This window comes from Balaenoptera borealis (assembly GCF_965194805.1).
Source record: "Balaenoptera borealis genome assembly, chromosome: X".
Classification (NCBI taxonomy): domain Eukaryota; kingdom Metazoa; phylum Chordata; class Mammalia; order Artiodactyla; family Balaenopteridae; genus Balaenoptera; species Balaenoptera borealis.
The window spans coordinates 113,865,386-113,889,795 of NC_138881.1; the positions used below are offsets into that span (position 1 = coordinate 113,865,386).

Here is a 24,410-nt window from a genome sequence, read left to right on the forward strand (position 1 = left end):
CTAGTACACTTTCTATGTTTAATCTCCTATTTTCAGTTGGGAAAGGGAACCTGGATAATCAGCAAAAGACTAGGTAACCCAGGCAGGAGGCCGTGAAGGAGGGGATGGGACTGAATAGGACCCACCTCCCCAAACTGGGTGCCCTGGAACAGGACTGTCCTCCATACGCTGTCTCTGCCTCTGGTGTTATTTCAACCATCGGCTAATACAAAGAATATCCTCTTTGTTTCTGGGATGAATGAATCAGAGACAAGTGCCACCAGCCAAGATGGCAGAGAGGGGAGAGTCAGTGTGTGCACATCGGGCAGGTCAAAGTTGGGACCTTCGTGGGGCAGGATATGTGTGTGTGTTCAGAGGGATCTCGGCTTCAACTTCATCATAAAGCAGCATTTATATTAAAGGCGGAGACAGGGGAGAAAGAAGAAAGGAAGAAAAGATAGGTGGAAGGTAATCAGGCAATTATTTCACAGCTGTGACAGGTTCACTGAGTCAAGTGGGTTCATAAGTTTTTACTTAACTAAATTTTTCTAATCACAAAAATAATGTGTCAAGTTTTGAAACTTTAGAAAACACAGAGAAGCATTCAGGACACAAAACCACATGTGCATCTATGCGCACATACTAAGTTTTACAACCTAACATCATTTTGCACATCATGGCTTGTAACTTGGTTTTTTAACCGACAATAAGCCATATGTATCTTTATTGCCATTACATGTTCTACTACAACATCATTTTATGGCTCAAGAGTATCCTTTTTATAGATGTACCAAATCTGTTAAAATTTTCAGACATTTAGATTGTTGCCAGTCTTTCACTATATGTAAATATCACATTGAATATCCTTGTAGCTCAATTTTTGCAGGCATCATTGCTTATATTCTTAAAATAAATTGCTGTAAGTAGAATGACTGCATCAGAGTCCACTCAAATTTTAGGGTTTCGATAGCTACTGACAAATTGCTCCCAGAAATGTTATGCCCATCTGCCCCCTGTCCAGCCACGGGAGTGTGTGAAAGCGCAGGCTCGCTGCATTCTTGCAGTTATGGGAGACAGAACCGGTGAATGAAGTATGAGGCTGAGAATCAGCCAGCTCTATACCTGCTAGCTATGTGTGGCCTTAGGCGAGTTAGTTTAACCACTACTTTCTCATCTGGGTTCCTGTGAAGCTCACGGGAGATGCATCCAGAATGCTAGACAAAGAGCCTGGCACATAGTAAGTGCTCAATAAACAAAAGCTCTTCTAGATTTACAGTTGTTCCTGCCCACCTCTGATGGATTATTTCTGGGAATGTACACACCAAGCCAAGGCTTGTGAAATCTCTTATAGCCAATACCTACTCCATCCTCCACGTCAGCGCTGAAGCGCTGCGGCTGCCACTGCTTCCCAGGCTCCTTGGCTCTGTCCTTTCCTGCCCTCCCTTCTGTGGTGACTGAGGGCAAAGAGGCTCCTCAGGCCTCGTGCATTACCATTTTGCTTTTTCCTGGTTGATTCTGTGGAGTGTTGCAGACCAGGAGAGAAACCTGTGAATGTGAGCCTCCTCTGCATTTCTAAACCAAAATAATACTCATAGTAACCGCAGCGACAGCTCTCACTTCTTGAGTGCCTACTAGGTCCCGGGCACCATGCCAGACGCTTTACATGGATTGTCCCCTTCCATCTCACAACAGCCCCAAGAGGCTCCGAGACGGGAGGGGACATGCTCGGTGTCACACATATAGGAGGTGGCAGAGCTGGGATTGGACTCCCAGCCTGCCTGACCTCAAAGTCTGTGCTCTTAGACCCTCTGCGTGCTGCTCTCCTCCACAGAGAAGGATTTAGTGGGGACTGTGTGTGTGCATGTATGTGTGTGTGTGTGCCAGCATGCCTGTGCACGTGTGAGGGCACACATGTGGGTGTGCCTTCATTACAGTAATGTTTAGTCGGGGCCCACTCTGTGCCAGGCACTGTGCAAGTTCCTGAGTATGTGATGGTGAACAAAAGAGAAGGGATCTCAGTCCTCTTAAAGCTTACTGGCTAGTGGGGAAGACCAATAGTGAGGGAAGGAAGGCAGGAGGGAATCACAGGTTAGGCTTATGCCATGGAGCGGTAAGCAGGGCATAGTCACGGAGAGTAGCCGGCTAACACCCTGGACATTGGCAGTTCAGGGAGAGCCTCTCTGAGGGGGTGACATTGAGGTTGATGTGTCCAGAAACTAGTCTGGAAAAGGGAGACGGGGCCACCATGCAAGGGTAGAGTGGAGGGAGTGTCCTCTGGGGTGGAAGCAAACTCTGATGCCTGGAGGTGCTTTCTAGAAGGTTCTGGGATTCTCAGAAGTGTCTATGGGTGGCATGGGTGGTGCCTCTGGGTTTGCTTAGGACGCCAGAGAATAGCTCGCTATTTTCACCCTAAAAGGGCAGGGTGAGAAATGGAGACTTGCGCTCTCTGAACAGGACCTGGTCTTAGGACCAGAGGCCTCAGGAACGCTAGAGGCATGGATGGGACTAAGAGGCTGGGGCTAGATGCTCAGAGTTGGAGTAGAGGGGATGGAAGCCTTTTGTATTCCTACTGAAAGAAAAATCCAGCGTGGGGGGGAGGGGGACGGGCAAAATAGGAGAAAGGGATTAAGAGGTACAAGCTACTAGGTACAAAATAAATAAGTTACAAGGATGTAATGTACAGCTCAGGGACTATAGTCAATATTTTATAGTAACTTTGTATGGAGTATAATCTCTAAAAATACACCTGAAACTAAAATAATATTGTAAGCCAATTATACTTTAAATTTTTTTTTAAATAAATTTATTTATTTATTTTTGGCTGCTTTGAGTCTTTGTTTCTGTGCAGGGAGCTTTCTCTAGTTGCGGCGAGCAGGGGCTACTCTTTCATTGTGGTGCGCAGGCTTCTCATCGCGGTGGCTTCTCTTGTTGCGGAGCACGGGCTGTAGGCGTGCAGGCTTCAGTAGTTGTGGCACGCGGACTCAGTAGTTGTGGCTCACGGGATTAGTTGCTCTGAGGCATGTGGGATCTTCCCGGACCAGGGCTTGAACCCGTGTCCCCTGCATTGGCAGGCGGATTCTTAACCACTGCACCACCAGGGAAGCCCTATACTTCAATTTAAAAAAAAAGACTAAAGCCACATCCACTTTAAGACATCACAAGATATGAGGTGGTTAACATTTCACAAACACTGCCTAGTATCACCTTGAAGGGGAAAAAAAAAGAATGAGAAAAATCCAGCCTTCCCTAAGTGTCCCCAAAGAGTTCCTTGCCTGCTCTCCATTCATTAGTGTAGGTTGGGGTTTGAGAAGGCAGCAGAGTCTTCCCTGGGGCTCCCTCTCATCTCCCAAGTAACTAAGAGGGGGATCTTGGGTAAGGAAGTGTCACCAGGGCCACTTCTAGCAGTGGCAACCGGGAGCCACTCCAGCGGTCCCCAGGATAGATGGCCGTGGTTGCTGGAAGCTGTTTGCCCAAGCAGCCTGAGAAGGAGGCCCACCAAAATCTAGGGTCTCTGCTCCACAGGACACCGCACCCAAGCCTGCTCTGGCCAGGTGCTTTCCCCAGGCCACCCAAGGCCCACCATTGGGTTGCTGTGACTTCAGGATTGGGCCACATACTCCCAGCCAAACTGTGCTCCGGTGCACTCAGTGACCAAGTGTGACCTTGGCCAGAGGCACGCCACCCACTCCCCTTAACGTTTCACTCAGAGAATTCTGGAAGGGAAGCAGTTTTTAAAAATATTCAAAACGCGCTGGGGCCTTGCCTTCCACTTTTCAAGCGTTCAAAACCTAGGTCCTATGTATGAGATCTGTAAAGCCAGTTCAGATGGAAACTGCCCAGCTATCAGAGGCTACACATTGTTTCTCATTTGTGCTTAGGACATGCTGTACCCTCATTCAATATGAAGCACAAACAGTGATTAGCCTAAGTCAGCTTAATCACTCTGTTTGTGCTACACAGCGCCCTGAATTGCTACTAGCCCGCAGATATCAGTTTGCAAAAGTAACATCCCTCCCCAGGAACAAATCTTCATGTGTTTCCTTGCCCTTGGCTTCATTAAAAGTAGCCACCCGTCACCCATCTCTTGTGAACGATGGGAAAAGTTGGGCAGAGCATCTGTGCCGTGTAGATTAGGGCTTGTTTTGCTGCGGTGGTGGATGGGACACTCCAGTGTCACTGGGCAGACCTCTGAGACAAAATCCAGGCAAACTGAACATTCAGGAGCACTGCGAGAGGCGCAGGGGGAGGGGGGGGCAGACAGCCACACCCATGCGCCCCCTTCATTATCTTGGATAGACAAGAACCTCCAGGCTTTAAGCACCATCTGCCAGAGTTCGCTCTCTCCCTCCTCCCCCCCGCCTGAGTGGGTGTTGAGAATGGGAAAAACAACCGTCCATGTCATGAGCTGCCCGAGACTCTTCGAGAACTCTGATTCAGCAGCTGTTAGAGGCACAATTTGAATAGGGTCTCTGAGACCAAAGGAGACTCCATCCCCACTAGCTTGTCCACAAGAACTTTGCAAGAAGAAACTGAGTCACTGCTTGACCTTGAGCATTTTGCTTTCGCAGGAAGAGGTTCGAGCAACCACTTCCCTACCCATCACTGATCTCTCCAGCTCAGATCCCTACTTGGCTAATCTGCTTTGCTAACTTGGTCCAGTCTCTTAACATCCCCATGCCCCAGACCTCTCTTGAAAATGGGGTTTCAATCCCTAGAGTTGTGTGATGCAAGCAAGTGTTAAACCCTTTGTAAAGTTCTGTGGAGTCCCCCTATTCGGTGTATTCCAAACACCAGCTATAAAATAAAGCCAAACAACGGCAACAAACAAACACCAATCACCTTTAATCAAGTAATTCTACTTCTAGAAAAGTTTCCTTGAGGAGCTAGTTGGACGAGGGTACAAAGATGTACATATGAAGATGCTCATCCCAGTGTTGTTAATATAATTGAAAAAATGGAATAACCGAGCTGCCCAAGTACCACGTTTGTTAGTCATGTTTACTGCCTTATGATGAGATACCTGCAGCCATTTAAAAAGCTGGTGTTGGCTCTATTCTTTGCTATGGGAGGATGTTTGCGATATTTTAATGATGCAAAAGTAACCTTAAAAACAATATGTGATGTGAAAACAATGCATACATGAATAGAAACAAATCTTAGAAAGAAGTACACCTAAAGGGAGACAATGGCAGTCTCTGGATACTATGCTTAGAGTGATTTTTTTTTTTTTTTTTTACCTTTTCTACATTTTTTTCACATTAAAAAATAGTATATATTAATCAGAAATAAATTAAGCTAATTCCATTTTGAAAACAATACATAAACCTGTCTTCTAAATCTTTCCTTCCCAGATAGTGACATGCCTCCAAATCAGTGGCGTTTCTCTTCTCAGTGGACAAAGCCACAGCCGGAAGTATCTTTTGCAAATGGTGCCGCCAGCTGCAGCTTGAGTGGATCTGGTCCCATGGCTATGGATCAGTATCCAGTGTCCCTGACCGGGAGCCCTTCCATTCAGCCTGGCGAGCTGAGGCATTTCTCCTCCCCCGCCAGCTCCAGCTTCCCAGAGCCTGGCTACCCTCATGCCTTTTCCACTGGGCACTTGGTTCCAGAGCCCCAGCCTGATGGGAAGTATGAGCCCCTCCTAAGTCTCCTCCAGCCAGAGAGATGCCTAACCCATCCTCAGGAATCTACCTCGTGGGAGGATGGCTACTCTGCCCAGACGTCCGGAAGCATGGGATTGCTCTTCAACCTGCCTTCCGGCTCAGCCCACTGTAAGGAAATGCCTCCAAATACTTGGAGGATTGCCTCTGATCGGTTGTGGTTGCGAGTGAGTTGGCGTGAGATGAGATGTGAAGACTAATTGCTGCCACTCCAGCTATGGGGCTTCTGAGGGACAGAATGTTTTGCTTAAGTTCCATCTGTCTTCACTAGGCTGCGTCGATAGTCACCGTTTAACGACTAAAGGGTTGCATAGATAGCCAGCCAGATGCACTTGGTTCAGAGTATTCACCCTGGTCTGCTGACTTGGACTTACCCTAGAAAAATGAGCTGCTGCCTAAAATCTTAAGGTCCTGCATTCACCTCACTGTGAACTGCCAAATAATCCATTTGTAAGAGAGAACTCAGGGATATACCTACAGGCTCAAAACTCTATCCTCCAAACAGGTTGGCAACTTGCAATAATGCCAGACTCCTAGGCAAGAGCAAGGGCCATCTATACCAACAATCTGCTCCACACATTAAAATTCAGAGTGACTGTGGAGGCAGCCCCCTTGCTGCCTGGAGAGCGTCACGGTGCCTGACTGTCTGGGGCTTCTGCTCCCAGACCCACACCCCTCCACAAACGAAAGCATCCTTAAGGCTCATTCACTATTTCATTTACTCACTCACCCCACAGATATTTAATCCTCTGGCTTTCGGTACCCTGGATGAATTTTCTTTTACAGCTCCCTGGTCCATACGTATCTGGTTCTAGTGTTCCATGCCTGAAAGAAATTGCTAGAAGCTGCTTTTACTTCCGAACTAAGTATATATATTACACAAAGGGCCTGTTCAGCCTAGCCCTGCCTAAGTCAGGTGCTGTGTTCCATCCTAATGTCGAAAACCAATTCCCTATTAAAATACCACTCCATCCTTCCCAGAGTTTGATTACGAATGTACCTAAAGAGTAAATCATAAAAATGTCATGCTTGGGAAACCTATGAGAATTCCCACCCTAGTACTCTTTTTCAAAAATCTGCTCCTGCTGGATTCAGAGGGACAGATGAGGCCAACTGTGTATATATGCTTGTGCACACACACAGCAGAGCCCTGTCTCAACAGATGGTTAGAACACAGATGGCTCAAATCATCACCTCCCAAACATAACAAGCCCGTGCAGTTCAAATCCAATTCAGCAAAGATTTAGTGAGCATCTACTATATGCCAGGCACATCATGGCAAAGCCACCATGCAGGCATTATCCAATTCCGGAAAGTTCTAGACACATTCTCAAACAAATGTTGATCGCTAAAGTCTCGACTGCTACTGACTCTTCAGACTCACCTACTAATGCAGATATCTGTCGGATTAATTGGTGACTGATGGTCCAGGATCTGTTGAGGAAGTCAGTGACCCTTGATAAGAAACATTGCCTGTAAGATGGGAACAAAACCCAAAGGGCCTTCAAAACAGAAGCTTCTCTGTTTTTGTAACAACTGATAAAATGTCAGGTGTCTATAAATTGAGGACCAGGAGATTTGGGGTCCCTGGGGGGGCTACTGGGCACTTTCTAACCCAGTCCCCGATTTCATTCCCAATCATGTTTTCTTCTTTCCTAGTTAAGAAAATCTATTTCCCCCCTGATGGTGGACCTGCCAGTGCCAGCCTTGCAGTTGAAAGTAAGTATCTGCTTCTGCCTTTGATAGCATGTCTCTGTATCCTGAGAACAAATCCGTAGCATAAAAACCAGGATCTCCAGCAACTGAAATGACCCCCATTTCTATTTAGTATTTTCATCCCTAGAATAGGTTTCATTTTGGTCTCAAAGAGCCTGTGCACTTGGTATCTTGTAAACTGTTTTGCCCATTTTCTAATTTGGCTATAAAAGCAACTCTATTGAGTTCTTTGAGCTGGATTTAAGTGAGATAAGCAAGGTGACGCAGGAAAATGAACAAATTCATGAGGGTTAGCCTGCTCTTTCCCAGATGTTCAGTTTTCAGCCTAGAACATAGGGCCACCCCGGGACTCTGCAGTCAGACAAAATGCCACCTGATACCAAAGGCTAGGACTCTGGGCCCACGCTCAATTTGAAAGTGATGTCAGTAAGAACTGCCAAATGAGGACAATCTCGGGGGTTGACATGAGGATTTTCATGGCCTGGTGTTGAATCCAGCTTCATTACTTACCAGCTTTAGGAACTTAACCACATTTCTTCACCTGTCCATACCTCAGTGGCTTCATTTATAAAATGAGGATTAAAATAATGCCCATCTCATCAGGTTTCCGTGAGGATTAATTGAAATAATATATGTAAATGCTTAGAATTTACATTCTAATGGAAATTAGCTCCAGTGAGCCCGGCACAACATAAGGCAGCAAAAAGTGCCTTTTGGGAGGGCATCCTGTGTGCCTTCAGCTGTTCTCGGGCTGTGTGTTTGAGAAGCATCAAGGGAAGAGCTGCCACCACGGCCCCAGATCTCAGGCACTTTACAGTTTGGTGTGGAGTGGGGGTGAGCACGATATATAGGCCTCCCTAGAATGTCCGCTCCTTGAGGGCCGAAGCTTTGAGGGGTGAACCGCCCCACCCTTAGCACCTGTGGCAGTGCCTGGCGCAGAGGTCAGTGCATACGTGTCAAGTGAATGAGTGCACAGATGCTGGAAACAATAAAAGAACATCGAAAAAGGAAATGGTAAAAATCTATCTGCTAATAGAGTACAAATTAATTTTGTTTGCCGCCATTTTGTAAAACAGAAACAAACAAACAAGCCGCAAATCACCCTCAGGGAGGAATTGGCGGTGCCCAAGTGAGGAGGTAGATTTAAGGTAGCACGGCTTTGTCAGGCTTCATGGAAGTCTCTGCCTGAGGGGATGAGCTCTGCTGGCCTTCTAATGAGTGATATCAGGGTTATCAAGTCTCCTAAGTACTTGTTAAGAGTTTATACATTTAAAAATTGTAAGCCTTAGAATTACTAAAAACTTGATGATTTCAGTTGTTCATAGGCCCAAATTAACAGCAACACCACCTGTGGGTGACGGCTGTGAGCCAGATCCCACACACTGCATCCCGCGCCGTCCCCACAACGACCCTGTGACACGTGTATGAGGACATCCTAGGTGCCTTATACAAGAGGTATCCAGTAAATAGGGATTGACTGACTGAATGAAGGAATGAATATGCCCATTTTATAGATGAGGGGACTGAGTCTCAAACAGGTGAAAGGACTCACCTTAAGATCACACAGCAGCAAGCAGCAGAGGTATTATCTCTCTGCTCTTGCAGTGTCCTACAATCATCAACATCGAAAATTACACTAAACATAAATCATCAAAACAATTCCAACTTAAATCAAGTGTACAACAGTGAAGGTTAGCAACTGGTACGGTTGTTTCACTGTATATGGGTTCACTGTCCATCTGTGGCCAGGACACTATCCTGGAATAAGAGGAGTGGGTGCAGAAGGCTTGGAAAGCATGCAAAGGAGCAGTATTACCTTGAGAAAGGGCCAAGGGGACGAGCCTTCCATGCAGAGAGTAGCTGACAGGAGGTGGGAAATGGGTACCTGACTATGCCAATAGCCCCCATCCCCATTGGCTAGTCTGCAGCTGTGGCTTTGGGCAGAGGAGGCAGCAGGGCGTGGGGACTGGGAAGGGGGTGACTTCCTCAGTGGATAAAAGGACCAGGAAACCCCTTCAAAGCCCATGCTCTTAAGAGAGCACACTGCCAGTTTCCCCGTCTTGCCTGATGCTGAGAACCACAGGGGAGCTCGTGAAATGCCCAGATTCTGTGCCATCACTTCCTGGTTGGTAGCTTTGGCGTGGGACTCGGTCGCCTCTTTATATGTTTGATTCTTCATATATTTTATATTAACCTGATTTTGGGGGAGGCTTGGTTTTTTGGGGTTTTTTTTGGTTTTTGTTTTTGCCCGCGCGGCTTGTGGGATCTTAGTTCCCCGACCAGGGATTAAACCCAGGCCCTGGTAGTGAAAGCGCTGAGCCCTAACCACTGGACCACCAGGGAATTCCCATATATTAACCTGATTTTGAAGTGAGCTGGGTGAACCTTTCAGGAAGGATTTTGATAGTTCTGAAAGATTTCCTCTGTGAGATCCCAGATAAATATTTGTCAAAGGAAGGAAGGCCGAGTCCCCTCCTTCCCCTCCAATATGGCCTAGTCCCCTCATGCAGGTGTCCCACACCCGTGAGGCAGAGACCTTGTGGAGAGAAGAGCGATCTGCTGGAAGGATAGTTAGTTGGAGAGACCTTTCTGGAGGGGACTCCCCAAAACTGTGGTGCCGAAAGTTTTAGTGAATTTGATTTTTTTTAATCTGTAGAAATAGACACTGATTCATTGTACATTTCTTCAGTTTTTACAGGTAATAATCATATTGACATTGCTATTTGCCAGACATGGTGCTCTTTTATTTACATATATAAATCTAATAGTGTATAAAACTGTCTTGGTCCCTGCTCTCCAAAGAGTTAACAGTCTAGTGGGGAAGGTAGACTCCACCAAAAAAAAAGTAAAGAAGACAAAACAAAATATTTGCAAGTTATGGTAAGTATGAAGGAAGCATACCAAGTGTTGAAATAGAGAAAGATGGAGGCCAACTTTGGATAAAGTGGTCAAGGGAGGCTTCTGTGTGGAAGTGATGTGCAAGCAGGGACCCGAATGAAGTGAGCTTTAGGAAGAGCTGGGGTGGAGATGGAGGGAGCTGCCCTACCCAGGCCTGGAAGTGAGTGAGGAATGGGCCAGAGCACAGCCTGGAGAGGTCGACTGGGGCCAGGTGACACAGGGCCTTCTGGGTCATGGTGGGAGGTTGGATTTTCTCTTCTAAGTGACTCAGTGAGCCATGGAAGGGTTTGAAGTGTGAGCCAATTTGCATTTATTTATTTATTTTAAGTATTTTTAAAAATTTATTTATTTTATTCATTTATTTTTGGCTGCGTTGGGTCTTCGTTGCTGCGCGCGGGCTTTCTCTAGTTGCGGCGAGCGGGGGCTACTCTTCCTTGCGGTGCGCGGGCTTCTCATTGCGGTGGCTTCTCTTGTTGCGGAGCAGAGGCTCTAGGTGCGCGGGCTTCCGTAGTTGTGGCTCGCGGGCTAGTTGGTCCAAGGCATGTGGGATCTTCCCGGACCAGGGCTCGAACCCGGGTCCCCTGCATTGGCAGGCGGATTCTTAACCACTGCGCCACCAGGGAAGCCCCCAATTTGCACTTAATAAGGTCACAGAAGCCTGCTGTGGAGAGGATTGACTGGAGAAAGGGATGGGAACAAAGAGACCAGTTAGGAGGCCAGAAGCATAGGATGGTAGCCTGGATCAGATGGCAGCAGTGGAGGCCAAATGAAGTTAATGTATTTGAGATCTATTTGGGGGGTTTAGCTCTTCGGTTTCCTGCTTGAGCAGCTGGGTGGATACTGGTACATATATGGAAATGAGGAAGATTGTAGGAGAACAAAACTCTGACCACGTTCAGTCTGGGTGCCTACAAGACATGCAAGCGGATATCCCTCTTCAACAGTTGTGTATGTAAGTGTGGAGTTCAAGAGGGGAGTCTGGATAAACTTTTGAGATTGTTCAGTATAAAATGACATTGAAAGCCATTGAATGATCACCCAGGCAGAGAAGAGAGAAGGGCAGAGGACAGAGTCTCGGAGTGTGCCAATATTTACAAGTTGAGGGCATGAGGACCCAGCAGATGACACTGAGAAAGAGCGGTCCCTGGGTGGGAGGAGAGCCAGGAGCGTGTGGTGTTACAGAAACGCAGAGAGGAGAAAGTTTCCAGAGAGCATGATCAACTGTGTCAAAGGCTTCCGAGAGATCAAATAAGAGAAGACCAGAGAAATTTCTATCGGATGTGGCACCAAAGATTTTGATAACCTAGTTAAGAGCAGTTTTCGTTATAGCGTGTGGACAGAAGCCAGGTCAGGTGGGTTGAAGAGGGAACGGGAGATGAGGAAGTGGAGACAGTAAATGCCAGTAGCTTCTCGGAGAGCGTAGCATTGAGGGGGGTGAACAGAAATAAGGTGGTAGCTACGGAGACTAGTGGAGTGGAGTGGGTCTTTTTTTAAAACGGCAAATATTAGAGCCCATACAAAGATGAAGAGCTGGATGACAGAGGAGGATGAGGATAAATTCATGGTTGAAGTCACTGAGAAGTTTTGAAAGGGACATGTGGAAGTACTGACATTTGCTAAGAGGAGGGGTCCTTCTGCCATTGAAAGCAGACAAAAGAAGGAGAATAAGGACACAGATGCAAGTAGATTTGCAGGCTTGTTTGTGGGGAGTCTGAAATGTACTAATTAAACGATTTCTCTCTTCTCAGTCAACTATGAAGGCTGAGATCACGAGTTTACGTGGAAACAGGCTCGGGTGATTTTTGCCAGTGCTATTGGGTTAGTGTAATGCAGAGAAGGCAAACGGTGAGGCCCATCCAGGGTTGAGATTTTGACGAGTGAGTGCGATGGGTGGAGAAAGAGGAAAAGGAGTTGAGGGTATTTGCAAGCGAGTGATTGTAACAAGGGACCATGGCGTGTAAGCTGCTCAAAGAAGGAAATGGAGGCAGATGGAAGGTGCCGGGTAGTGGAGGTTGATGGATTGGAGGATGAGGTTATATAAAATGCGGTGATAAGACTACGTAAGCCAATGACATTGGGACATGGTGGTTGGAGAGCGGATGTTCGAACTTGAGGCGGCAAGGATGCCACCTGTGTAGGCCATGACAAGGTCTAGCGTGGGACCATGGCAAATGGCTGGCTGAAGTGGCATGAACTAAAGGTCATTAGAAGGTGAGGAGAATGACAAGAACCATGGAAGTGAGGCAAAATAAGAATCAATAGCTCCCTACACCGCGGGTGCTGTTTTTATCCTCATTCACAGATGGGAACGTGGAGCTTTAGGGAGGTTAAGTAATTTGCCCAAAGTCAAGGTAAGTGCCAGAGTCAGTTTTCTCTGTCCTTGGTCTTACCCACTAAGCTAAGCTGCAGCGTGACCCCACAATGATTCTACTCCCTATAAAGGCACTGCCTCTTTAACAAAATAAGAGCTAATATTTATTGAACATATCTGTGCCACACACTGTTCTAAGGGCTTTACATGTGTTTAACTCATGTAGGAGGTAGGTATCATTAGTATTCCCATTTACCAGATGAGGAAAGTGGGGCTCAGATAGGCTAGGTAACTTGCCCAAGGTCACACAGCTAGGAGTGGTGAGGTCGGTCCGGATTCAAACCTGGTCTCCTTGGACCCCAAGCTGGCTTCTTCCTCATCATGCTTATCCTATTTTTCAGAAAGCCAGTCTCCAGAGAGAAGAAAAGATCTGTTCTTTTACTGAACTCCGGTTTAAAGAAGAGAATTCCTTTTTCCAAACCTGCTTATGGTTTTCTACTGGGAATCCAGAGGGTCTAGAGACATCGCCGTCCTTATCTCTTTCTGCCACAAAAGAGCACTGAGTCCAAAGCAAGTTTCTGTTCTCCCTGAAATTCTATACTTTTCCTTGGCACCTATGCCCCACGTTAGGTTTTGTGTTTTTTTTTAACTTTTTAAGCATATAAGATGGTTAAAAGAGATGTTCAGTGGTGGGGAGCATAGAGGCTCACACCCCCTGCACCCACTGCCCTCCTACTTAGAAATCAGCCGCCTTACCCTCCATCAGCTGGGTCTTCCACATCAAGACTGACGGCGTGGTACCCGATGGGGTTGTCCCACTCTTCCAACTGAATAGAGGTTCCAGGAACAGCCTGACACTTTCTAGCCTTAACCAGACTATTTCCATCTTCCCTCTTGCCTCTACAAAAAGCAAAATGGAAATGGAGTGGGCAAGACCCACTGAGAGTGGCTGGAGTCTGAAAGGAAGCTGAAAAGGTCTCAGGCTGGGCCTGATGAATGAGGCAGTCACTCGGAAAATTTGATCCCTCATTTCTAAAAAAGTGATTCCAAATAGAATGGCTGAGCAATCTGAGAAGTAACTTGCAAGTAGTTAGTAAGCAAGCCACCCCATCCCAAGCGGGGCCTAGAGGAAGCTCTGTATCCAGAACATTTCTTGGATGAGTTCCATGACTTCCTGGCTGCCTTCCCTCTGAGGAGGAGGACCCTGGCAGCCCACAGGTGCTCATCTGCACCTGACAGCCATCTGCAGGGGCCCACCTGGCTGCCACGAACACGGAACCTTTCCTGTAGCTCTTCCACTGTTAGTGACATCGGGAAAATAGTAACTTTCCTTTCAGCACAGAACCGTTGGGGCCACCAGTGTGGATGCCCACGTGGGTCCAAGACTTGGTAGCAGGACTTCCCTGCAGATTGTTCCAGATGAAATGACAAATTTCTCCGAACTCCTTCATCTGTCCTTCATCTCTCCAATCTGATAGACAGCTCACGGTCCGGTGTGAGCTCGGTACTTAGCCCTCCGAACTCCTTCATCTCTCCTTCATCTCTCCGATCTGATAGACAGCTCACGGTCCAGTGTGAGCTCGGTACGTAGCCCTGACAACCCTGGAGGCCCCTGCCATCAGCGTTCCCCACGCACACCCCACTTGCTCCCGTGTAACAGCTCAAAGGGTGAATAAGCAAATGACATTTTTGGATTATGCTGTTCTTAATTCTAAATTCTTTCACATCCATGATCTCATGCAAACTTCTCAGCAACCCTAGGATTGACATGATTATCTTCACTTAATACATGTGGATACTGAGGCTTAGAGTTGGCCAATGACCTGCCCAAGGTCACACAGCCAGCGCTGGAACCCAGGTCTGATCTCAGGGCTCTTTTCTCTCCACCATAATATTTATCAAAGGTTACCATCAGGGTGGCTCTTAGATATTTTGTTCTCCCATCTGCTATGTAAATAAAGACCACAGCTCTTGCATGAGTGAATTGGTAACTTTGGCAGTAATACAGTAATTATCTTGTCTCAAGCAGTTTTTCCAGTGTGTTACATAGGTTTCTGAGATTTACTCAGAGAAAAAAAAACTTAACCAGTACATTTTCTCTCAAAGTTATTTGCCTTCAAAAGCCGTGTTCTATTTTAGGTGATGGTTGGGAAAATTCAGGGTGGAGGCTGATTCTAGCACTTAAACAAGTGTGTGTTTATCTTGGCTCGCTGTAGAAAGATTCGTCTGTTAGAAGATAACATGCCCATCAGAACTGAACTCAATATGCTATTTAGGGAAAAGAAAAATGATTCCAAGAGGGCTGGCATTTTGTGTAGCCTGGGTAATCTGATAATATTTCCCTGCAAATCCCTCAGCCTGGAAGCTCTTTCTTGAATGAAGTTGAAAGCAGTAATCAATTTTCCCACATTAATAAAGAGGGAAGAAAAGGTCTCCTGCCTCTGAAAGACCCCTGCTCCTCTGAGACAAGTAAATCCCTCCCCAGATCATCTCTTACTTAATCCTAGACTTTGGTTTCTGTCTTTCTAGATCCATCCTTTGTAACTTTCCCACCTCACTTCCAAAAATGTAACTTGAACAGCATTTCTTTGGCTCACTTTGGCATTTTACTCTTGCTAATTACACACACACACACACACACACACACACACACACAAACAAACCAGCCCCATGTGTTATCTGTGGGGCTTCATCTACACTCCTAGTTGATAAACTTGTGAGATGCTAGTTTGATCAAGGTTTGAAACTGGAAAGTCAGGCCCAATAGGGCTACAGCCCATAAACCTCATTCACATTTTTCTCTACAATTTTCAGAAATTGACAAGTGGCCCGATGTACTCTGACTCACCAGCTGCCACCCCTTCCCCCCACCCCAAACACTCATTCCTGAACTTTACAGTCTGAAAGAATGGAAATTGTTCCCAAATGTGCTGGAAACTTACATACTTGAATGATACCTGGGCTAAAACAATAAAAGGTGACAATTTCCTTTTTCTGGTAGTAAAGACTATCTTTCAAGAATTCCAAATAAGGATGTTGTTTGCAAAGCCAACTGAGACTTGTGTTGAAGCAGTTTTCCATTCTAAAAATCAGTATCACGTGTAACACTGAAAAGAAAGTCACCTCTCCAGAGATAAAGCTAAGTAATCTTTATATCACATCTTTCTCCCGTATAAACAATAGTTTCTGCCCTTTCCATAACTGTTTCTCTAGCTTGACATAATTGAAAATAATTTTGTAAACCATCTGTATTTTCAAAATAATGCAATGGTCCGTATGAATTCCTTTAATAAGATTAGTACGATTTTAAAATAGTATGTCACTGAACTTTTTATAGATTAGTGGTGATTATAGAAATGAAATGGGCTATAGAATTTTCATAAGGATTACAGTTTTATCACTATTTCTTATCAATTTAATTGAGATTAAACTAAGCCTCAAAGATCTTCTCAGAGAAGTTTGGTTATTTTTTCCCTTCATTTTAATGATTCAGCATACTTGGAAGCAAGTTGAGTCTTGATTTACAGCAGTTAGTTACGTTTTCGGTGAAGGCTGACCCTCCACTCATCTTTCAAAATGATCAGCCTTTTCTTAATGCTAACTGCAAACCGGAACTGAGCGTTAGGACACTTGGGTTCCATCCTGGCTCTGCCACCAGCTAGCTGTGCCATCTTGAATGACTCACCCCCCCACCCCCGCCCCGCCCAGGTCTCGATTTCTCTATATGTAAAATGAGATGATCCCTAAGGACATTTCCAGCTCAGACAGCCTATGTTTCGAAATACATGTAGTGGTTGTGACAAGACCTATCAACAGTTGCCATAGGAGGGCTCAAAGAAAGGACAGGGTCTGGCCAACTGGAAAACAGAAGGAAGAATTGGCAGCCATGGGTTGGCCATTCAGCTCCAAGAAGTGCTGTCCGCCGAGTGCCTCCACCTATCAGCACCTTAGGATCTGCTTCAGTCATGCTATTCATGGGCAGCCAATGACTGAGCATGACAGGGGTGTTAGGACCTGGCCATTTCTGCCCAACATGGGACTCCTCTATTGGGCAGTATTTGCTCCAGGGTTCCTGTTGAGTTGGCTGAGACTTTGTCAGATCTGCATCCTAGTCTGAGTCTCTTCCTGCTCAATTCTGCTTCCTTCCCTTTTTTAAAAAAAATAAATTTATTTTAGGCTGCGTTGGGTCTTCATTGCTACGCACAGGCTTTCTCTAGTGGCGAGCGGGGCTACTCTTCGTTGTGGTGCGCGGGCTTCTCATTGCGGTGGCTTCTCTTGTTGCGGAGCACGGGCTCTAGGCGCGCGGGCTTCAGTAGTTGTGGCACGCAGGCTCAGTAGTTGTGGCTTGGGGCTCTAGAGCGCAGGCTCAGTAGCTGTGGCACATGGGCTTAGTTGCTCCACGGCATGTGGGATCTTCTCGGACCAGGGCTCGAACCTGTGTCCCCATTGGCAAGAGGATTCTTAACCACTGTGCCACCAGGGAAGCCCTGCTTCCTTCCCTTTTTATCTTTTGCAGATGTTTCGCACCAAGCCCCTATATACCTCTCACATCTTTAACTCTTTCTCGGAGCCGGCTTTCTGGACGACCCAGCTGATAATAGGGCAGTATTTTAAGAGCAAAGGCAAAGAAATCTCAAGACTCGTTGAATAGATGACTATTAGACTAGTCTGACTGAAGTGGAGCATTTGGGTTGATAAGCAGTTGAAAATCAAGCTGGAAAGGTAGATTGGGGTCAGATTAGTGAGGTTGATTGACAGTGTCATGTGGACATGGAGTTAAGGTTGGCGCCAGATTGGAGCCCCAGGTCAACTCCGTCTTCAATCAGCTACCTGGACCATCTGCCAGGCCAGCAAATGACTGTCTAAGTAACAGGAGATGGCTACTTCTGCAGAACCATGTGGTCTATATCAGTGCCTCTTGAGAGCCCCACTGGATGCGTTTTACCACCTGGGGAGCACGGTGAAAAATACTCCTCAGTTCTGCCCTAGACTTACTGAATCAGAGTCTCTGGGGATGAGACACCCCCATTCTCCTACCTTCCACCCATCATGTCCCCGCCCCACCCCCCATCATTAGTTTTGGGTGTAAGCAAGTGTATCCATTTCCTATTGCTGCTGTAGCAAATTACTACAAATTTAGTGGCTTAAGACAACACTCATTGATTCTCTTACAGTTCTGGAGATCAGAAGTCCTACATGGGCTTCACTGGGCTGAAATCAAGGTGTTTGCGAGGCTGCATTCCTTCTGGAGGCTTTAGGGAAGGATCTGTCTCCTTACCCTTTGCAGTTTCTAGAGGCTGCCCACATTCCTCAGCCCATGGTCTCCTGCCTTCATCTTCAAAGTCAGCAATATTGCATCTCTTTGATCTTTCTTTCATAGTCCCGTCTTCTTCTGACTCTCTTCTTTTGCTTTCCTCTTCCATTTTTAAAGATCCTAGTGATTACACTGGGCCCCAGATAATCAGAATAATCCCCCTGATTAGCAACCTTCCATCTGCACCCTTAGTTTCCTTTGCCATGTAACATAACATATTCACAGGTTCTGGGGACTAGGACATGGCCATCATTGGGGCTATTATTTTGCCTACTACATCAGGTTTGGAAACCACCGACCTACGTGATATAAATGTTTCTTCCTGAGGCTATATATCTGAGGACCTCTGTTTAGCAAATCTGTGTGACAGAATTGGCAGTTTTCCTTTTAAATGAAATGGCTACTCTCAAAAATATGCATACTCCTTGACCTGGCAACTTCACCTCTAGGAATATGTCCAATGAAAATAATTTGACAAATGCACAAAAATTTAAGCACACAGATGTTTAACATTGCGTTGTTTATAGTAGTGAAAAATCAGGAACAGCATAAATCTCCAACAGTAGGGCATTCATTAAGCAAATTATGTTCCATTCATCCAATATAACATAATACACAGCCCTTAAAATGATGCTATAGAGACTTCCCTAGCAGTCCAGTGGTTAGGACTCTGCGCTTCCACTGCAGGGGGTGTGGGTTTGATCCCTGGTCAGAGAACTAAGATCCTGCATGCTGCGCTGTGTGGCCAAAAAAAAAAAAAAAAATGATGCTACAGATCTATATTCATGCATGAAAATGCATATTATTAAGTACAAGAGGTATACACATGCACTGCACACACACACACACATATACTTTAAGCTCATTGTAAAATATACATAGATAATTAAAATAGGTTAATTGTTTATTACAGTATGGTTACTAGTAGCAGAAAAACTAGGAGTGATCCCAATTCCTGTCAAAAAAAATTGGCTAAATAAATGATAATACATCTGTACAATTGAACACTATGGACCAGGTACAAAGAATCAGGTAGATTTATATACACTGGTAAGGAAAGACATCTAAGATATATCATTAGTTGAGAAAGGCAAGTTACGAAATAGCCAGCTTACTATTATCCTCTTTGTGCTTTTTGAAAAAGGACATGTTAGTGTGTGTGTGTGTGTGGAGTTGTTGCTTTGCAAAATGCTGCACAATTCCAGGGGTACCATTCACATCCTATCACATGATATTCCATGTGACTAAGGCTCTCTGAAACACAGGGTGTGTGTATGTATATGCATGACTGCAGGTATGTTTGTGTGTGTGTATGTATATATGTATACACACAGTATGTGTATACAGTATATGTGCATTTTTATATGCATAGGAAATGCATAGGTAATTCCTGGGAGAATCTCAGACAATCTGTTAACGGTAATTTCCTTTGGGGTGTGGGACTGGGGAGATTATGTGTGTGTGTGCATTTGTGTGTGGTAGTGTTGATCAGGGAAATTTTATTTTTCACGTTATATCTTTTTGTGCTATTTTAATGTTTTACAAGCGTGTGTTGCTTTCATGGGAAAGTAATTTTTAATACATATCTTATGCAGAAAAATTTTAGAAAAATGAACAGTGGTTATCTCTGAGTGGGGTGATAATTGTTAAGCAGCAAAATATGTCCTGTTCTTTCAAAGCTTCCCTGATAACCCAGACCAATTCTCTTTTCGAGTCCTGTTTTTTTTTGTAAGATTGCAAGAGAATCATACACTCCCAGAGGCAGACACAGCCTCAAGAGATTACCAAGGCCAGGCCCCTGCCTTCAGATGGATAAACTATTTAAGTGATCCAGGACAAATCATTGCTTATCAGAAAAATGTTAATAATCTTTGGGAAATATTAATTACCTGTATTCAGTGATTATTTTCTGTCTCAATTAGTTACAACTCTGTAGAAATAAAAATGAATTTTAAAAACATGTAGCCTGTTATGAAGTTACTTTTACATGCATTGTCACATTTTGACCCTTACAGTGACCCCGTGCAATTGACAGATGAGAAAACTGAGGTTCGGGGAGAGGTATACATGTTGCCAAACTGGGAAGGAGGGAGGGAACAAATGTTTAATGAGCACCTACTATGTACTAGTTACAGTATATAACTTACCTAATTTTATCTTCACAACACATAGGTGTTGTTATTCCCACCTTGCAGATGAGGAAACTGAGGTTGTGTGAGCTACTATAACAAATTACCATAGACTGGGTGGCTTAAACAACAGAAATGTATTTCTCATAGTTCTGGAGGCTGGGAAGTCCAAGATCAAGGCACAGGTAGACTCAGTGTCTGGTGACAGCCTGCTTCCTGGTTCATGAACAGCCATCTTCTTGCTGTGTCCTCAGGTGAGGGAAGGAGAGAGGGTGTTTTCTGGGGTCTCTTTTATAAGGGCACTAATCTCATTCATGAGGGTGCTACCCTCATGACTTTAATTACCTCTCAAAGGCTCCACCTCCAAATACCATCACCTTGGGAGTTAGGTCAAAATATAAATTTTGGGGGACACAAACATTCAGTCCATAGCAGCCATAGAGCTTGAAACTTCGCAGAGCCAGAATTCCAAACCAGCTCTCTCCTTTTTTTAGAGGAAAGTGTGCTCTCTATTCCTCCACTGGAATCTCTTTGCAACTTTTCCCTGGTGAGCCTTAAATTCCCTTGACTTAATCCTTCAATTCAAAAAAGAAATAATTTTAACTTTTTATTTTTACAGAATACAGAATCCTGCATTTCAAGGTCTCAAAACTTCTGCTCCCAGCCCTTGCGGGCAACGATAGTGGCAAACAGGAACTCAGCTCTGAGATTTGGGTTAACAAAAGATAAAATGTCTCTACTTCAGAATCATTCTTTTGTTCCCAAGTAGTGGGCAGGGAAAGGGAGGGAGCAGTTTTTGCAGCAACTATTCCTTTTAGTAAAAACACTGACCCATAAAGGATTAGCTATGAGTGATCCCTTGATAAAACCTGTTAGAGGGGGGAGGAGGAACGGGGAATTGTTGTTTAACGGGTACAGAGTTTCAGTTTTGCAAGATGGAAAGTTCTGGAGATCTGCTGCACAATATTGTGATTATACTTAACACTACTGAACTGTACACTTGGAAAGAGTTAAGATGGTAAATTTCATGTTATGTGCTTTCTACCACATTTGAAGTTTAAAAAAAAATTTCTTAGAGAGTTCTGGGAACTTTTAAACGATGTCCCAGAAAGAAAAAAGAGAGAGGTTATACTCTAACAGTGTATTATGCTCTAACAGCGCACACTTAATGCTGGCCCTCCCCCCCACCCCACCCCGACTTATAATCAACGCAGACCTAGATTCTTTAGATTGCAGACCCAAATCAATCGTCCTCCTGACAAGGTGAGGAGTCAAGCAACAGAGCTCATAATAATAATAACAGAATGAAGGAGCTGACCATTTCCTTGCACCTAGAATCTCTCTGTGAAACAATCCACAATGACCTGAGCCCACAGAGATTCTCTTAAAGAACCATTCACTTAAAAAATATCTATGTGTCAGCTATATTTGGACGCACCACTAGATGGTACAGAAACCTAGTTTTCTGGTAATGATTTGCTCATATTGTGAAGGCAACAGCAGAGGATTTCATTGGAAATACTCTGAATATATTCTTTGTGAAGTTGGAAAGTGAAATACTTTGAAATAATATCTGGCGAAGATAGCATGACATTCTCATTTTCTGTTAGTTTGCGTCCAGCTTGCTAATGACAGAAAAGGGATTTTGGGGGAGACAATTGGGACACATTTTCAAAATTTCTCAACCCTTTCACGAGGATTTTGTGTCCCCAAACCTAATCGCAATGGCGATCTGTCCACTCTAACTGGCTTAACCTCAGTAACTTCTAGAATTATTGAAATTATGATAGAAGCAATTCCAAATCTAGGTCAGAAGAGCTTGGTACCTTGAGATAATATTGTCTTTTTTACTGAAAAGAGAAATGCTTTGGAGTTCCAAAAGAAAAGGTAGCAGGATTCCATTTATATATGGTTAAAAAAAAAAACAGGCAGAACTATCTATGGTGCAAAATGCCAAGCTTCTAAATGGAATAAAACTAGAATTTAAAAATGGAAGCCAAAAACCAAAAAGACAGACCTCAGTGTTAACATGTCTGCTCATATCACTGACACTGAGTTTGATTTCATCCTCAAAAGGTGAAGGTCAGTCTTCAAGACTTCATTAGTTAATATCATAACCTATAACCATGCAGGAAGCTCCAGAAATTCAGGTGCACTTTCCTGCTCACAAACTAACACATTTTTTGGGGGGGCTGCATTCGGTCTTCGTTGCTGCACACGGGCTTTCTTTAGTTGTGGTGCACAGGCTTCTCGTTGCTGTGGCTTCTCTTGTTGTGGAGCACGGGCTCTAGGCACACGGGCTCAGTAGTTGTGGCTCACGGGCTCTAGAGCGCAGGCTCAGTAGTTGTGGCGCACGGGCTTAGTTGCTCCACGGCATGTGGGATCTTCCTGGACCAGGGATCCAACGCGTCTCCCCTGAACTGGCAGGCGGATTCTTAACCACTGTGCCACCAGGGAAGTCCCAAGCTAACACATTTTGTGATGCAAAAAGAACAAATAATCAACAGATGTTTTAACCGGGCAGAAATCCAACCAATGAAATTTTCAGACTTAGTTATCGTTACCTGTTACCTGAAACTGATGGAGTTGATAATTCTGAGTAAACTGGAAAGCACCACGGCCACCCATTTCCTAAAGGAAAGAGCCAGCTTTCAGAGGGGCAATACCCAGGGCTGAGTCATCTCTGTATTTTATTGTGCCTAGCACAGGGACCTCATTCTGTAAATGTTTGTTCAAAAAATGAATGAAAATAGCATTGTGCCACTGACCAATTGATATTACTCTTGGCCAACAGAAAGAACAGATGAACTTTATAGATCCTTCCCGGACCCACACCCTCACTCCCAACCAAGTCTGGGTTAGCTGCCCTCCTCTGCGCTCCCTCGGCTCCCAGGCATCCCATTACAGCGCTGGTCACCCCGTGTTTATCCCAATTGATTATTCCCTTGTCTGTCTTCCCCATTAGACTGTGAGCTGGGTCTGCCCTGATCATCACTGTACCCCTAGTGCCATGTTTATGAATGACTGGATGCCTGGACTATTAATTATACTCTATGTTCCAGAAGTATAACATCAAGGCTAAGGAATAATGGATTTACCACTCTCTCTCCAGGTCTCCTTGCTCAGCCAACTGTGTGACCTTAGGCAAATAACTTGGCTTCCTGGGAACCAACCTCAGAGCAGTGGGCTTGAGGATGGACCCTCAAGGGGATGCAGGGCAGACTTTTACAACCTGGTTCTGAGAGATCTCAGGCTGGAGGGAAGAGTCGATTGCCCTTCCAGAACAAAGTTGACATGGGAGGCTTAGTTCTAGCCTCAGACAGACAGGGCTTAAGGTCCATCTCTAGCACTTTCCTACCAACTTTGGGCAATTACCTCATCTCTCTGAACCTCATTACTTTATGAGGGTCTGTTTTGGGCATTTTATCATATGACCATTGACTATCCTCAGTGTGAATTCATAATTGCGTGTCCGTGTGTTTTAGCATTCTTACAGTATTTGAGTAATATCAAGGGCTATGATTTACTGAGCACTCATGGTGTACCCTGCTCTGGGCTAAGTGCTTCAGATGCATCATCTCATTGAATCTTTACAATTACCCTTTGAGGCAGGAATTAGTGTTGCTGTTTTACAGATAAGGAAATTGAAGCTCGGAGCGGTACCATAAGTGGCCCAGCCCAGGCAGCTGGTGAACTGTTAGAGAGCTGGGATTCAAGCCCTGTTTCCTCCGACTCCAAAGCCCATTACTCTTAACCCCTTCACTCAACTGCTGTAGAGTAATTAAGGGGTATTAAAATGGAACCCTGTAAAAGCCAGAGAATAAAGTAAATAAATAGAAAGCTTTTGCCTTCTCTTGAAAGGCCATTAGTTCCAGCAGCCTTTTGGTGTCAAATGGAAAAAATAATAAGGTTGGCCCATCAATTAGTAGAAGCAGGCCACTTCACCAGTATGTTGGGCCCTACTTTCCATTGCTAGCTAAAATAATTACCATCCATTCAACCACTTTAAATGACTCCCAACACGGACTTGTGGGGCCTTCTATTAACTACAGAACATCAAAATAATATGTAGACAGCAGCTCTCTCTAAGCGACCTTTGAATACACTATTTAAAAAAAAAAAAAAAGGAAAGAAAGAAACAGCAGTTTCCAGTTCTCAATCTTCTAAAGCCAGGAACTCTTTCCAAATTCGATAATATCATTTGTCAAACGCATTGAGCTCTGTGGGAAGGAAGTGGGAAGCGCCACCGGTCCCTCCCTGGAGAGTTTCAGGCCTCATGGATGCAATGGCTTAGCAAATTTTGGGAATGGCCTCGGTGACTAAAACGACTCCTGTTGCCCTAGTTTCAGGCCGAAATTTGCAAACTGCTAAGGTTTGGGAAAACATTTTAGTCAAACGGAGCG

General features: G+C 44.9%; 1 protein-coding gene across 7 annotated transcripts in view; it reads left to right on the forward strand.

Annotated features, from left to right (window-relative positions):
* VGLL1 (vestigial like family member 1) overlaps positions 1-24,410 on the forward strand; it is a 569,192-nt gene that overhangs the window by 12,323 nt on the left and 532,459 nt on the right. For 6 of the 7 annotated variants that reach the window (XM_082377971.1, XM_082377972.1, XM_082377970.1 and 3 more), the window contains 2 exons: positions 5,331-5,750; positions 7,299-7,358. In XM_082377971.1, the coding sequence (XP_082234097.1) occupies positions 5,331-5,750; positions 7,299-7,358 (480 nt within the window). Of the gene's footprint in view, positions 1-5,330; positions 5,751-7,298; positions 7,359-12,965; positions 19,839-24,410 lie in introns of those variants that run through there. The other variant, XM_082377973.1, reaches the window with a different exon arrangement.